At 28.9% G+C, this 16,296-nt stretch overlaps 4 protein-coding genes and 1 long non-coding RNA gene across 6 annotated transcripts; 2 read left to right on the top strand and 3 right to left on the bottom strand.

The window, feature by feature from the left end:
* The first annotated feature begins 2,597 nt into the window (after positions 1-2,597).
* Positions 2,598-7,764, top strand: LOC106786777 (rho guanine nucleotide exchange factor 7). 2 transcript variants are annotated; one of them, XM_014748539.1, is made up of 12 exons: positions 2,598-3,047; positions 3,146-3,272; positions 3,427-3,580; positions 3,674-3,889; positions 3,983-4,181; positions 4,263-4,490; positions 4,552-4,630; positions 4,692-4,810; positions 6,505-6,634; positions 6,727-6,828; positions 7,075-7,159; positions 7,236-7,764. In XM_014748539.1, exons 1-12 carry the CDS (start codon positions 2,979-2,981, stop codon positions 7,396-7,398), a joined length of 1,671 nt encoding a protein of 556 aa, XP_014604025.1. In that variant the 5' UTR covers positions 2,598-2,978; the 3' UTR covers positions 7,399-7,764. The 2 variants fall into 2 exon arrangements, with proteins under 2 accessions (XP_014604025.1, XP_014604024.1); XM_014748538.1 differs by having other exon boundaries at positions 3,403-3,580.
* LOC106786779 (mediator of RNA polymerase II transcription subunit 11-like) lies at positions 7,759-8,567 on the bottom strand. Its single transcript, XM_014748540.1, has 3 exons — positions 8,273-8,567; positions 8,039-8,179; positions 7,759-7,972 (listed from the first exon to the last, which is right to left on the bottom strand). Exons 1-3 carry the CDS (start codon positions 8,346-8,348, stop codon positions 7,851-7,853), a joined length of 339 nt encoding a protein of 112 aa, XP_014604026.1. The 5' UTR covers positions 8,349-8,567; the 3' UTR covers positions 7,759-7,850.
* A 91-nt stretch (positions 8,568-8,658) lies between these two features.
* On the top strand, positions 8,659-12,382 carry LOC106786784. The gene is made up of 3 exons (XR_001381694.1): positions 8,659-9,040; positions 9,277-9,390; positions 12,299-12,382. It is a non-coding gene; the product is annotated as an uncharacterized LOC106786784 (long non-coding RNA).
* On the bottom strand, positions 9,054-10,239 carry LOC106786783 (cytochrome b-c1 complex subunit Rieske, mitochondrial-like). Its single transcript, XM_014748545.1, has 4 exons — positions 10,044-10,239; positions 9,845-9,970; positions 9,605-9,782; positions 9,054-9,524 (listed from the first exon to the last, which is right to left on the bottom strand). The coding sequence occupies exons 1-4, from the start codon at positions 10,132-10,134 to the stop codon at positions 9,233-9,235; spliced, it is 687 nt and encodes a 228-aa protein (XP_014604031.1). The 5' UTR covers positions 10,135-10,239; the 3' UTR covers positions 9,054-9,232.
* On the bottom strand, positions 10,374-14,541 carry LOC106786782 (vanin-like protein 1). Its single transcript, XM_014748544.1, has 8 exons — positions 14,383-14,541; positions 13,210-13,301; positions 12,975-13,112; positions 12,365-12,505; positions 12,093-12,253; positions 11,787-12,001; positions 11,571-11,675; positions 10,374-11,463 (listed from the first exon to the last, which is right to left on the bottom strand). Exons 2-8 carry the CDS (start codon positions 13,279-13,281, stop codon positions 10,721-10,723), a joined length of 1,575 nt encoding a protein of 524 aa, XP_014604030.1. The 5' UTR covers positions 13,282-13,301; positions 14,383-14,541; the 3' UTR covers positions 10,374-10,720.
* Positions 14,542-16,296: the final 1,755 nt, after the last annotated feature.

The following is a 16,296-nucleotide window of genomic DNA, read 5'->3' as shown; positions in this document are numbered from 1 at the left end:
TATGCCGACGGGTTACGAAATTATGTTACCACCCCCTCAACATTCTATATGACCAACGGATTATGATGGCGAAAGAAACGAGCAAGGTAATCATGTACCTAATTACGATTCCTAGGCTCGTATTCACGACTTCGCTTGATTTTTCTTAACAAAAAAAAAAAAAAAAAAACAAAAAAAAAAAAATACGTTTCTTTTTTCATTGATGTATTTATCGTGTAATATCGATTGTAACGAAAAATGAGAACGAACCATCTTTCTCTTTGATCGGAAATTCATTCGTCACGTGGAAAAATAAAAATTAATAGACAATACCTCTATACGCATACACAAGCACACATAAGCACACGTACGTACACGTAGCAAACGCGAGCACATTCATTCATACATATGCAGACTCACGCGTGCACATTTAAGATATTTTTTTAACACAATCCGTACGAACCATGGATTCGATTAATTGTCGTTCTTAATAATAACGATTGGAGAAAATAAAAATAAAAATAATAAAACCTAAGAAGAAATTAATGATCGATTCGACTTTGATACTTAGAGAAAAAAAAAAAAAAAAAGATAAAGAAAAAAACTGTGATTTACCAAATCGAAAGAGGGAAGAGATTTAAACGTATCCTCGTTACAAATTTAAATTATGTCCGACGATATTTGCGTTTCGAAATGCAAAATAATGTCTTTGAAAAAAAAAAAGAAGAAGAAAAAAAAAATACTTCTTTTTAAAGAAGTGCGAGATAAACGATCGTAGCCAATGGGAGAACGAGGCAATATTCTTTAATTAACGGGGTGGAGATAGAAAACTGGTTTTACTCTCGCACGTACATACTTTGTTTTTTTTTTTTTTTCTTTTTTCTTGTTTTTATTTAATTTCGGAGATAATATATATTACAACGTAATAATGGAAAAACTCTTTCACTGTACATTTTTCCCGGACAAACATTGTTGTTCGAAATAAACGTAAACATTTCGATGAATTTTTACGATACATTTTTATCTTCGTCCATTTTGTTTTTCTTCGAATAGAAAATAATATTCTATGTCACGTCGAATTTTTAAATATAACATACTTAAAATAACTTAACTAACGCGAAGAAGTAATAGAAGAACAAAGAAAAAAAAAAATAACAGAATTAAAATTGACTACGATTGTAAAGGACAACAAAATATAATCGAATTTAATTAAATTCGTTTAACACAAATGTTCATAATTCCGAAGCGTACGTAACCAAAATACTTCGTTTAAAGTTCAAAAAAATTCATCTAAGATCCTATAGTAGTTTATTGTCAGAGATAAAAACATTTAACGCATACAAAAACGTACAAAATTGTTTTTTTTTTTTTTTTTTTTTTTTATATGAAATCTTTAACTTAAATCCCCATAAAAAAAAATTGGAACTCTATCAATAATATGTGTGTGGTACTTTGGATTTTTAAACGAATTATTTAAATTACATACGAATTACGATATGTGCAGTACATTTATATATAAATAAATATATAAGTCGAATAAAAAAAAAAAAGAAATGAATTTATGTTTAAACTTACAAATGCGATTCCGACGTAAGACGTAGTAGTAAAATGGACGTGTGAAGATTGCTATGACGATCATCGAAATTACTGCTAAAAGGCACGAACTTTTTATTTTCCACTACCTATGTATATAAAAAACATATATATATACACATATATATATATATATATATATAATATTCTAACGATAATGTGTATGTAATGTATATAATGAAAGAAAGTATCTGTGTATTCACAAAAATTAGTGATTTTTAATAAATAAAATGTAATATTCGTACTGAGATTAATTTTCTCAGAAAATTTAGTCAAAAATTAATATATTAATTATATTAATAATATATATATATTATTTCTCTTATATTTTTGAAAAAAAAATCTATTAAATAGGTTAACAAAAAAATTAACTTAAAGTTTATTTTATATAACACATAAATTATTAATTCATTTAAAACTCATTATTGATACTTACACTTGTTGTATGTTTTAAAATGCATAAGAATGCAAACGAAGTTTCTTTTTCACAAATTACAGGGTAAACAAAATAAATAAATGTGTATAAATTCAAATATAATTAACTGACTTTAAACACTATTTCATTTGATTATTCCCTCGTAATAAATTTTATCAGCTTAGAATCTAACGTTCTAATTGGTCAGCGGTTAAAATCCTACGTTCTTATTGGTGGATTATTTTTCCTCGTGATTGGATATTTTCAAATTAATTAAACATTATGTTTTTAGATATTTTCTTAAGAAATATATTTACATGCATAATGAATGATTATAAATATTATTATTATTATTTGTATTTTGTTGACATAATTAAAAAAAAACTAAATGTAAAAAGAAATAGATAAAATATTAAATCAACATTTTAAGCTATTTTTATAAATTACAGAATAAAGCTTTTTCTTTTATGATATAGAATTTATCAGATTTTGTAGCTTTGTTATTAATAATTATTAAAACAAAAATTTGTAGAAAAAAAAAGTAAAAGAATGCTAAGAATTAGTGTCATTCCATGAGCATGGCGCTGTCAAGAGAATACCAATAAACATGGTCATGTGATGCAAAGGCCGAGTTATTTATAGAATATTGTGTGGCAAGTATAGGTTGGCATGATATATAAATGTAATGTCTGCAATTGCACTTTACAAGCATTATATAGATAGAATTCAGTGTGATTGGACCTAATTAAAATCATAATGTGTCATATTTATTAATGGATATAAAATAGCCTTCTGGTATTGTTATAATAATGTAAATAATAGAATCTTTTTTAAGTAGTGAATTCTACTGTCACTGCACTTACTATCATAAGTGCATAAAACTGGTATGATACATTAACGTTTGGAGTTTTCTGCAATATTCGCATGTTTAAATGCTGTGACTCGTATTTTGAATATTTAACGAGAAGATATTCCTAAAACATCCATAGTTATGTCAAAGCCTGATGCACCTAAGTTTGTGACAGCACTATTTTCCTTCAAAGGAAAGAATAACGATGAAGTATGTTTATGAGATAATCTTATCTATTAGAACAAATCATTTATGAATAAGTCAATCTAATATGCTTGATATACTCAAATTTAGATTGTCATTTACAGCTATGTTTTAAGAAAGGTGATATAATAACCATAACTCAAACAGATGATGAAGGTTGGTGGGAGGGTACATTGCACGATAAGACCGGATGGTTTCCATCCAACTATGTTAAAGAACATCGAGTACCCGGTGAGAGGTTTATCATTCTTATGTATTCGATTCAATATCTACATTAATAAGTAATTGTATTTAAGAATGATAATATTATATCCACATTTGATATTAAATTTTTGTTACGTAAGGATTTATATCATTGTAGATAATGGATTATCTTCCGTTAAAGTTTCTTCAGAAAAAGGTCTACCGGAGTCACCTGTTCATCAAAAACTCAATCGTGATATAGTAATAAAAGACATAGTTGATTCGGAAAGAATTAACGTAGCAGAATTACAAGGCTTAGTTACTAATTTTTTGCAACCGCTAGAATCATCAAATATGTAGGTTCCTTGTCATCTAATATTATCTGTCTGACATTATATTTCTCATGTCATTCGTTACAAATGATTGCATCGAGTAAAATTTAATCGTAGATTAAAAAAGGAAGAGTACAAACAATTATTAGGTAACATACACGAGGTGTTGGAAATGCATCAGCGTCTTTTTACGAATTTAGAGAATACCATTTTACAAGGCGTAGCTGGTAGAATAGGAAATTTGTTTTTAACACTTGCTCCGAGATTAAAATCTATTCATACTGCATATTGCAATAATCATCCGCAAGCTGTCTGCATTCTTGATAGATACAGGTAAGAAGATAATTATATTTTATAATTTTCTTATTATTTTTCTTCTTCTCCTTCGTGGTGATTGCTATTACATATAAGAATGATTTTTTACAGAGATGAATTAAATGAATTTATGGAAGATAGTGGTGCAATTACCCCTGGTATATTAGTTTTAACTACAGGCCTTAGTAAGCCATTTAGAAGACTAGACAAGTACTCTGCTATGCTACAAGAATTAGAAAGATACACAGAGAAAAATCATCCTGATAGAGGAGACACACAACGAAGTATAGCAGTTTATAGAGAAATAGCGGTATAATTGATATTTATGATTAAATTAGATCAAAAACTGTCTATAGAAAAAGATTCTATTATTAATTGATATCGTTAACAGGAGTCTTGTTCTTCAATACGTAAACAGCGTGAATTAGCACTACAGGTATTGACTAGTGGTATTAAAGGTTGGGAAGGAGAAGAGTTAAGTTCTCTCGGTGAAATTCTTCATGTTGGATCTGTTACGCTAGCAACAGGAGTTGATAAAAGAGACAGATATTTCGTTCTATTTCCTGCTACGTTATTAGTATTGAGTACCAGTCCACGAATGAGTTCTTTTATTTATGAGGTACTAAAATTATTACAAAATTTCTATATGAATTTGTCTATGTACATTTAATTATTTCTAGGGAAAGCTTCCATTGACAGGCATTAATGTATTGGCAACAGAGGACACCGATGAAATAAGGAATGCTTTTGAAATAACGGGTATGGTTATTTATACATATGTATAAATAAATATTAAGTACATTATTTCTTTTTTGTGCAGGACCAATGATTGAAAATATAACAGTATTATGTACAAGTAAAGAAGAAAGACAACGTTGGATTGAGCTTCTAGCTCAAGAAAAAGTTACCAACATATTGAAATCACCGACAATGCCTCGAGTGAGTTATAATCATCCTCCGTATACGCGGCTCTCGAGGTATTTTGCAAAGCTCGTGAGGAAAAAAGTAATAGAAACTGAATTAATGAAAAAGCTGCTTTACATTCAATACGTTCTAAAGCCAGATTTAAGTAGCGTTAAGATGAGAAGGTGTAACGTGACGTACACTATTTTTCCTAACAAAAGTAGCGAATGTAATTCAGATTGTGAAACTATTATCGATAATGAAACTATTCAGGATCCGCCAAAAGAATTACGTAAATCTACTTTAACGCTCGATGTCAGATACGAGGTCGGGGATACCGATCTTAGTGCCGTAGGTTTAGAAAGTACTTCTCTCACGAACTTCGCATCGAGGGCCGCCGTTGCTTATGGAGATCGTTCTTCCTTCGAAACCAGCAAGAGTTTACCTGCTGGCCGTGCTACGAGCCACGTCCTGCCGAACATATTACTTTCTACGAGTACTTCTGCTGTACCAATTTTATTACCGCGTACACATGATTATTATCGAGAAAATTTAGATGTACCACGTGAACGTATGCCTTGCGGTGGTACCATTAAATGTTGGGACGTTGTCGAGCTTTATCCTAAAACACCAGACATCTCTAATCTCACTATTCGAGATTCCGTGACACCTGTAAACACAGCTGATAATGGAAATCTAAGAAATGATCAACGTTTATGTCCTACTACCAGTGTGCATTCATCAGATTCTGGAATGGCTGAAAGTTTTCATTTAAATTCAACGGAACTTGGTTCTTGTTACAAATCTCACAGATCCAGTCATAGTAAATACATTGATCCAGTAAGAGCATCCCACAGCGAAAGCGACATTGATGAAAATAAATTTGAAAATCAGTGCATTTGTACTTCGCCATTTGGTTCTACACCCAGAGATAGCGAACGTTCATTCCCTTCTACAGAAAATATTAATAAGACATCGAATACGGTAATGACTTCTTCCAGCTATATTAAAAAAGATGTTAATAAAGATGCATTCGATAATATGAAAGAAGAAAAAGAGAAAAATATTATGGTTACTGCTAAAGATTATGAAAATATTAAGCACAAAAGATTTACGGAACCAATACCACACTTACATCAAAGTTATTCTAAAAGAAAGGGAAAAAGAATGGTCCGTCCAGTACAACCAACTATCGAAGAACAACCCGAACAAACGGGTCAAGTTTATAGATCAGGATTATATGCTCATTGGTGGCTCAAGAGAACAATTCCATTATCAGGATGCACAGAACGAGGCAAGCTTCCATGGCATGGCTGTTTATTTTTTTACCTTTTTTTTTCTCTCTTCAATCGGATTGATTTCCTTCACTGATTTTTCACCACTAATAGTCATTGGTCATCAAGGATTTTATGCTTATATTTCACAGCCATGTTGTGTGAAGAATGCTTTTGCTTTGCTAACATAACACTCATATGATTCATAAAATACATACATATAACTGGAAAGGAACATGAATCACGTAGAAACGATCATAATTATTATTATTATTCATCCTTTTTACATTCGTTTGATGATGAATATGCATTGTGCCCACTTCTTTGTTTAATAGTTTAGTATATTTTTTTGTAGGTAGGGCGTGTGCTCTATAAATGCTTCATATAGTTCGTTGTAGATTAAACAAAAATAAAATTTTTAAAGAGTTAATGTTTAAACTAAATTATTTTCTATAGATGAACAGTCAGACGAACGGGAAACGCCAACGGTCGGCAGTGGATCATTGTTTATCTCCAGGGATTAAGACGCCTTGGAGTATTGCTTCGTTACGTCCAGCCCCGCCTTTATATACACTCAAGACATTTGGTAAATATCATATACTCATGCATATAATCAATGAACTATAAAATTTAGATAATACTCTGTTATTCACTACTATATCTTTTTTGTTTTAACAGATAACCGTCAATTCGAAGAAGATGCAATGATTTTAAAAATAATAGAGAGTTATTGTCTTTCTGTCAATAGTAGATTTACCATGAATTCTAACGAGTCTAATTGTAAGTCTATATATTCTTATGCATATATAGTAAGCGGCTAAACAAATAGTACTGCAACCTATGCTTATCGACAATGTTGTGAACAATGTATAAGCCATGAGGATGCATATTTTCAACATATGCTTTACCAATGCAATAAGAAAGATATGTGTTGCCATCGTTACTTTGCATACTGTTTGTTTTGTCGCATACTGTATATTTGTATGTATGTATTATACATTTATTTTAATAAATTTTAAATTGTAGCTATGATGGATGTCGAATGGCAAAGAACACGAGATGCATCATTGATGCACAAGAAGGGTGTCAATTGGGATAGTAGTGCTGACCGGTACATTATTTTACCTTATTTTTAATTTCTAATTTATGAATTTATTTGTTTCATTCTAATGTTGTATTTTGTTTAGGTCGTTATCGGAAACTGTAAAAACTTTAAAAAATCAAATGACAGACCTACAGTCACAAATGTCATTACTTACTAAACAATTAGATGAAGAAAGAAGATCTCGACTTTCGTTAGCTGCTACTGTAAAACGTAGCATGGCTGCTATGGATAGTTCCATACCCTAAAGATTTACAATTTATCATCAGGAAATAAACTTACCAAATTAGAATTTACTCTATGCTACTCGCATGCATCTTAATGCGCTAAAAGATGCATCGTACTTGGAATGTTCTCAAATATCTTTAAGTTTATGACATAGATTTATATTATATAACATTAAGAGATAGTCAAATGTTATTTATCTATTTTTATATAGTAACGTGTTCATGAATCTATTCATGAACTAAACAAGTTTTCGCATAATGTGCTGATTTTACATACTTTGTAAATTAAATCATATTATCAAATCTGCGTCATTTGTCTTATACTAAATCTTGTCGATAAAAGCTGATTTGAAATATGAAATAAAAAGTATTAGAGATTTAATAAAAAATAAGAAATTCATTCATTATTACATGTTATGATATACACGTTGATGTCTCCCGGAAAGTACAAATTTTATAAATAGATAAATTTCTTATCTTGGCTTATTTTTTATACGCTCCAGTTCATTAACTCTGCTTCGAGCATGTTCTAACCTATGCCATGCCATTTGCAAAACCTTTTGACTTGCATATCCAGAACCTTCGTGTGGTTGACCTGATGTTCAGTGAAAAAAAATAAATCGTTAATATTTGGAGGTTAAGATTTCTAGTATTCACAAACCTGTTGAAACTTGAGTGAGATAATTGATTTGTTCGCTCAATTTCGATTCCACATGAGCTAGAGTTTTAAGAAATTGATGTGTTTGAGCTTCTGCTTGTTTTAAACTAGATTTTTCCTTACTTAATTCCATAAATGCTTGGCCTATATAAGATAAAAATATACAATGATATGGCCTAACAAAATATATTCAACAGTAGTATAAAACATTTAATAAATAAAACGTTTTAAATATACCTGCACTTTGTAAACACACGATAATGTCTTTTTCAATATTTTCTAAAATTTGGATCCTTTCCATAGGTGGGGTCATTTTAACAAATTTTGTATTATTAATATATAATTAAAATTTTTGGTTATAGAAATACTGTTACGATTGAATGTTAATATTGTATAATAGAAACTGTTTGAAAAACGAACGTATAAGAGAAGAAGATGTAAATATCGTGAAATAAATTTGACTGCTTATACGTAAACACAACACTATATCGATGCGCGACGACTGAAAGGACACTACAGGTTAAGTTCGTCGAGGTGCGCAATAGGACTACTGCGCAGTAATTTTACGGCGCATGCCCATCCCCATTCCGCTTCCAATTTCCCCGACGAAGGAGAGTAGAAATGACATACAAATCAATGCATTTATGTAAACATTAAAAAATACGTTTATTTCATGATAATATTTCACAGCGGTATTTAATATAATCGATGATACGTAAATTAATTGACTTTTTGGATTTCATTTCAATGCATTTCACGCTGATTTTTATATTTTTTAAAAGATGAATATGGACCCAGGATTATCATTTGATTTTATTGTTATAATTATTTGGATGCTATTTTAATTCAACAACAGGATGATAGATCTCAGTTTTAGGAAACAGAATGAATATATAAGGTATATGCAACATTTAATGAATTTCTTATTCATTTGAAACCTGTCATTATTATAATTGCATCTTAATTTTCCGTGATTTTTGAAATAAGCATCAGTCAACTGGCAGTGTAAGTAATTTATCTTAAAAATCGTAGAATTACTATCATCAAAGTGCCTTAAATAATTTTCAAAATTATTTAAGAGTATAAAATTGTTTGTTTATTATTTTTGTTATAAAATTAATAGATATATTATAAGAACTTAGAAATAATTCTTTAAATATGAATTCTTTGACATGAATAAGGAGCCGATGTAATTACTTAACCGATAATTACTGTGTCATTGTTAATAAACTTATATTCAGGAACATTAAGATTAGTAGGTGCTGGTCCTTTCCGTATGCGACCAGATCCATCAAAATGTGAACCATGGCAAGGACAAAAAAATCCTCCCGGAATGATACCAGCATTAGGAATAGGTATGCAACCTAAATGAGTACAAACTCCAATGACGATTAACCATTCAGGTTTTTTAACTCTTTCTTCATCGGTTTGAGGATCTCTCAAAATTGACAAATTAACATCTCTTTCTTGTTCGATAGTATCCTGCATTCTGATAGTAAATAAGAAATTACATTTCTTATTTTATTTTCTATAATTTTAATTTTAGATTATAATAGTAATCATTTACACCTATGATAAATAAAAACTGGCTTTCCTCGCCATTTTATAGTAGCAACTTTTCCTTCTGGTATGTTACTCAACGTTGCTTCTGTTTGAGCCGTTGCTATTACATCTCGAGATGGTGCCAAAAACATTATGTAATGTAAGAGATGCGACTTGAAAGTATACATAGAAGCAACTCCGGCCACTATTAAATATTTATTTCTAATTTATTATTTAGTATGAAATATTATGAATAACTAAACATACCAAAGGATGCGGCATAGTTTAAACATTTTTGATCTTCATTTGAATGAACTATTTCTTTGTTTTTCTTTAATTCTGCTTCGCGTTCTTTAAAATCTGGTAATGGCATGTCAGTATGAGAATATCTATCTAAAAGAAATAATACAAATTATTTAATATATTTGGGATAATATTATTTTTATTGATTAGAAGAATGACTTACTTGCATTGCAGCTTACAAGTGGCACTGATAAATATCTTTTCTTTTTCATAATCTTTGAAGTTAAATTTATAATTGTATTTACGAATATCATTGTCCTTTCTCACATTTGGTTAATATTTCAATAGAAAAATTCTGGATTAGTTTTATCATGTTAAGTTATTTATAATTTCAAATGTTTATCTACTATTTCAATTGTTTTAAAATCATTGCTATTATTATATAAAATATGACAGATAAGATTATGAATCATTAATTTTAAACTTGAAAATGAATAATATTTTAATGATTTAATTAAGTGGGTTGAATAATAATAAGATAAATATCTTTTTGTAAGACATAAAATATACTTTTATATACTCTTTTTATAGTACACCAAGACATCACAGACAAAAATACTATCTTTTTTTATATTTTACAACAATAATATCAATTATTTAACCTTTTAACCAGGGAATAAACTTTTGTTCAACTCGTTTCACAATGGGGAGTCTTTTTTTCATAGTTATAAGTAATAATATCACTCCCATTGCAGTAGTAGTTCGTGTTTGATAAATATTTTGTCATACCCAGTTAACAGGTTAAAATATAAACATGTAAAGAAAAATATAAAACATTACTTATATATATATATGCACATTTCTATGTAAACTTTAGGAAGACATTTAATGGAATAGTTATCACCAGAAACGTGATAATAAGAATGCCATTAGGATTGAAAACGAATAGGCGATATTGTTAGAAATAGCAGCATTACTTAGATCCTTGTCATAGTCTCTACAATAAACGCCAAATGTTACAAGATTCGTTAACATTTTGTTTGAACTTATGATTGAAATATGTTTGTGATCATCATGTAAGTGTTCTTCGTACGAAAATTCCATAATCGGTAACATGTCAGTTTTCAAAGTATTCGGCATGATCAATGAATTTTTTGACCCGTCGAATCTTCCTGATATGCTGATTTCCTGGAAAGTCGTTTGAGAGTCCAGAGTAGATCCACAAGACTCGAGGGTATCATCGGAACATTGTATTATTGAGCAAACACGTGTACCAGCGTAACGTATGTTAGCATAATTACGGGTTCCATTGTATACAACCAATCGATATTTTACTTTCGTATCAATTTTGTTTACTTTAACTGTAAAGTTGCAACAATGATCATGATGACATAATGTTTTTGAGGAAATATTGCTGTTCAATACTTCCGTCTTGAACAAAGTAATATTGTCACGTAACAATTTCAAATTGTTCACATTGGTTGTTTCACGTTTTCTCCTGAGTTCATCGTGAACGTGAACGTGTTGTTTTGTGCTTTTATTTTCTTGATTTTTCAGTGTATGTATTTTCTTAGGAACTATATCAATTATTAATTCGGTAGTTGGTTTATATGATAGCTTGACCTTATTTGTATGATTACTACCTAAAATTTGGTGTTACAATATTTATTATACATGTACTTATTTCATAATTAGATTTTATTTCAATGAATATTTAAACACTGAACTAATTAATAATTATTGTACGTACCATGGTAAATACCACTGCCTGAATTACCTGCTGAAGGATCATTATATCCAGCTGCCAAAAGATTTACATTTTCTGCGAACGCCCAACCGAATTGCGTTTGAATAGCTAAAATAAATAATTTATTTCGTTGTTTATATAATCTAAATAAATAAGGAAAGAGAAAAAGAAAGAGAGAAAAGATATTTATAATTAGAATTAGATTTGAATTTGATGTACCAGTTAGGAACGGAGTTTCAGAAAACCATGCAGTCGTATAAACAATATCGGTAACTCCAAGATCTCTTGTTAAATTTAAAGCAGGTACTGCAAATAGAATATCAAAACAAATGAACGTTCCAAAAGTAACATTAAAATCAGTTTCGAAAGTCACAATTTCTGGATGTTTAGGAGTATTAAATTGAGGTTCCAGATAAAGATTTTGCTTGCGATATCTACGAGTAAAAAATAATTGCATTAATTCATGGTCTCGTTTATCTTTTCCTTGTTAAAGTAATCTCTAAATGTATTATTAGAAATTCATACTTTGCGATTACTGTGCCATTGCGATCGAAAACAACGTTGCTGTTATAATACAATGATTCACCTTTTGGACATTCATTATCAAAACAGGGTGCTCTCTCGGCTATATTAATGACAACGTAGATTTTATTTTTCATAGCTGCGCACGATATTTTTTTCAACACCTGTAATAATTTACTTAATTGAAGTAATGACTTTTTTATTTATAGAGCTAAAGAAAATAACTTGGGTGTTTTTTCATTAATACTGAAGATAAAAAGGAATGATGAGTTTACCTCGGTCATGCCATCCATATTTTGAGTACAAGGTGTAAATCTAGCGGAAGGTATCACCGTTGAGACTAAGTCCATTTCACTTTTTTTTGGAAGATGATAAGTAGTTATGCCATCTTCGGGAAAAACAATGATATCGGCATTCTGAAAAAAATTATAATATAACAAAAATTATCGTATGTAACATTAGTTAATTTTATTTATAATTTTCAGGATTTCCAATTAATCGAGTTCATATATTTGATTGAAGGATATTTTCTGTTATTAAGCTTTCCACGTAAAAGAGGAAGTTGTTTCTATTAAGAAGTTTCCTCGTCTGGTCTTTTAACGTTTTCCTTGTAGCCAGATTAAATCATGGAACGATCGGTAAATGAAATAAAGATGAAAGTAGAAACAAAGATTGACGAGAGATCGTACAATGCGATTTTATGTCATAAAAAAAATAAAAAACGAATATAAAAAATTTAAAGAATAAGATACATACGAAAATTGATGATAAATATTATCAATTTTTATTACAAATTGAAATAACTAACTTAATAAGATTGATGTTTTATTAGGTATAAAAACGGAATACCAAAGTTAAATGGTAATTTGAAAAAAATCTATTTACCTGTGCGCTAGCATCACATATGAGATCCTCATACCTAGCTACATTGGATTGTATAGTCTCTTTGCTGTTATTAGCTATGCTATTTGGTGCGAATTCTACTACTGCAGCTATATACTCTTTTGAAGCTGGCGTCGATACCTAATTTTAAATAGAACATTTCATTCCAATCAAATGGCGATCTTAAACAATCATTTCTTTTATTTTTCGTTCATTCGTAATAAAGTTTTATTTTTACCTGACTAGATGATCGCACGTACGCTACAAGCAGATAAAATAATATCCATCGCCAATTTAGATTATTAGACATGGTTATTCTTATCGTGCTGGCTGAAAAACAGGTGAAAATGATTTTACAGATGATTTATTTCAAATATATACCTGGGTAGGTTGAAAAGTTATAAGTTTAACATAGAAACAATTTTTTTATTTTAAAAAATAAAAGTTCTTTTTTTGTTGGTGCTTACAACTTTGCAACCCACTCACTTATATATATTTTTCTTTTTTTAATATTTGATTTGATTAATATATCGACTATAATGTAACTCTTTCATTTTTCCAGAGCGGTATAATTATAAGATGCTATACATTTTTTAGATATCAAATATTAATGCTACGGTAACAATACAAGGTCATTTTAGAATTACGGTCTTAATAAATATTTTATTTTATCGATATTGAAATGGTATAGCAACACAGTACGCTTAATTTAAAATAATTGAAAATAAAAGATACAAAATCCAAGCACTTAAAAGTAATGCATGCAATATCTAAAATAAAATCTAATTGTAAGAAAGATACAAAATCCAAAGATTAAAAAGCTTTTTAATCTTCATCATGCGTAATTGTGTATGTCGTATCAAGAATTGAATCGAATATGACATGTTGCTTATACTTTAACTTATTTATTTCTAAAATTGCTTGCACTTAAGAGAACACGATACAAATGATAAATATCTCTCTTATCTGTAACAATAATAAGTTGACTATAGTACGTTTAATTTCACTAGATTATTTTGAAGAAAGATACAATATTTAATTATATTTAGAAGATGTGTCATATCTGAAATAGAATTTATCATTTTATCTTACCTCTTTAAACAATTTAACTTTATTGAAATAAAGCAATTGTGGTATTTAAATATACTTGGAAAAGATTAAATAACAATTTCTAATCTACATGTATATAAGGTATTAAAGGTATGAAAAGTACTATTAAAAGAAAAAAGTATTTGATTAATCATAAAGTTTACAAAGATTTAATTATAATCTTACAGAGATGTATAATTAAATATCATTAGAAAAAGAAGTATAAATGCTAAATATGTTTTTTTTTTCTTTGTAAAGGTTATGAGTGTATGCAAGTAAAAAAAAGAAAAGGTCAGAATAAATGAAATTTGTTTGAACTTACTTTCTTCCAAAAGGATGTTATTTTGACACGGAAATGAACAGGTAATATTCGAAATAGCAAGTACTTAACCCATTCACGTTTTAAACATGACTGATTGTGAGACTAACGTGAGCTTGGTTTAGACATTACTGTATGGGCTCGGCACTACTACTTATACAGCTTGGGATTTCCCAATAATATACATACGTGTATATGTGCATATATGTTTCTACGTGTGTACTTTGCTATACGAGAATATGCGTCATACATATCTTTATAATGAAAGTAGATGAACGAGTTGTAAAAATAATTCTATATAGGTAAGTTGCTTTCTAAGAAGCATTAGAAATCTCTAATGGGAGCAAGCATCATTTGTAAATGATTAATTACATTAATTTATAAATAAGGAATATATGTATACTTCTATTCTCTATTAGAATTTTATTTACATCTATTCACATTAAATTTTTAGTTACTTAATATTTTGCAAGATAAAGAGATATTATGCAATAACATTTTTCAAATCTTATTGAAGAATAAAAAGAAATAAAATTCGTATTTCTCATAGTTAATATTAGTCTAGTCATCGATAATGCTATAATGATAATAGGAACATACTACTATTGATATGAGATTATGTATGAACTTTTTCAATTGTAATTGTTATTGCATGATGTTTACGTGTTGAAATAATTAAGGAATGCGGAAATTTATTTTTCAATGATATTATTCGATATAGTCAGCAAAAAATAAACGAGGATATACCTTTCTTAATTAATACAATAAATAAATTACATATAAAAAACATATAAGAATCTCTTAATGTTTGTTATATATAAAGTTAAATTACATCAATATAATTCGATATTTCTATTTTTTATTAAAATTTTACTGATTTTCTGTACATAAACTTTTTTATTTATTTTTAATAATTTATTTTATAATAAAATATTTATATTTAATAATTTTATTTATTTTAACAATTAGAATCAATAAAATATCCGTTTCAATGTTCTATATATTCGTATATTATATTTATTTATCTCATACATTTTAAATATTAGCGCGAAATAATGTATTACATATGAGCCCGTTGATTGGTTACAAGTAAAATGGCATTGTACGCATGCACGGCGGGAATCGTAATTGGATAATAATTCGAATGAAATCGCCATGTTGGATTTTGGCAGCATACGAAATTTATAAGGATAATCATCGTCTCGTAATTAGAGGTAATTAACATAATTTTATCTTAACGTTCATTATCATACTATATATCAATCGATTCTTTGAAATGTGCTTTTTAACATCTATTATTTGTAAGTAGAGACATTGTCGAATTAAAAAAATATCGGTGAAAATAAAGTCAGCTTAGTCAATCTTTTCGAAGGTTACGTGAAAAAATTCTTTTTAAATATTTTTAGTTTTATTTCCGAAATATCGATATATCTTTTGCTCAGTAATAATGCTTTATTTCTGATCTTTCATTAATTAATTAGCATCGATCATATTTTGTATTATTTTAACATTTTTATCTATACATATGCATGTACATATACATACATCATATATACATATACACAATACACGTACACGTATATATATGTGTATAGATACAGTATGGGTAATTCGACACATACGTACATATACACTCATATATTTGATTTTCTTTATACTATACTAATGCAATATAACTTTTTACTTTTTTTCAGATTTCCGAGCATTGGGAGAATACAGCACGAATACACATACCTAGTCTTATAATTATGTTTAGTACTTTTTCTTCATATTCATTGAGGTAAGCGTTATTCTTTTTGTAAGCTATATAGAAATGTATAGAAATAGTGAGAATGAAAGTGATAGAGAGAGAGAGAGAGAGAGAGAGAGGAAGAGAGAGAGAGAGAGAGAGAGGGAGAGAGAGAGAGAGAGAGAGAG

The sequence above is a fragment of the Polistes canadensis genome, unplaced genomic scaffold, assembly GCF_001313835.1.
Source record: "Polistes canadensis isolate GaletaPanama2010 unplaced genomic scaffold, ASM131383v1 scaffold_81, whole genome shotgun sequence".
In the NCBI taxonomy this organism is placed as follows: Eukaryota; Metazoa; Arthropoda; class Insecta; order Hymenoptera; family Vespidae; genus Polistes; species Polistes canadensis.
This window is presented reverse-complemented; position numbering and strand designations above follow the sequence as displayed.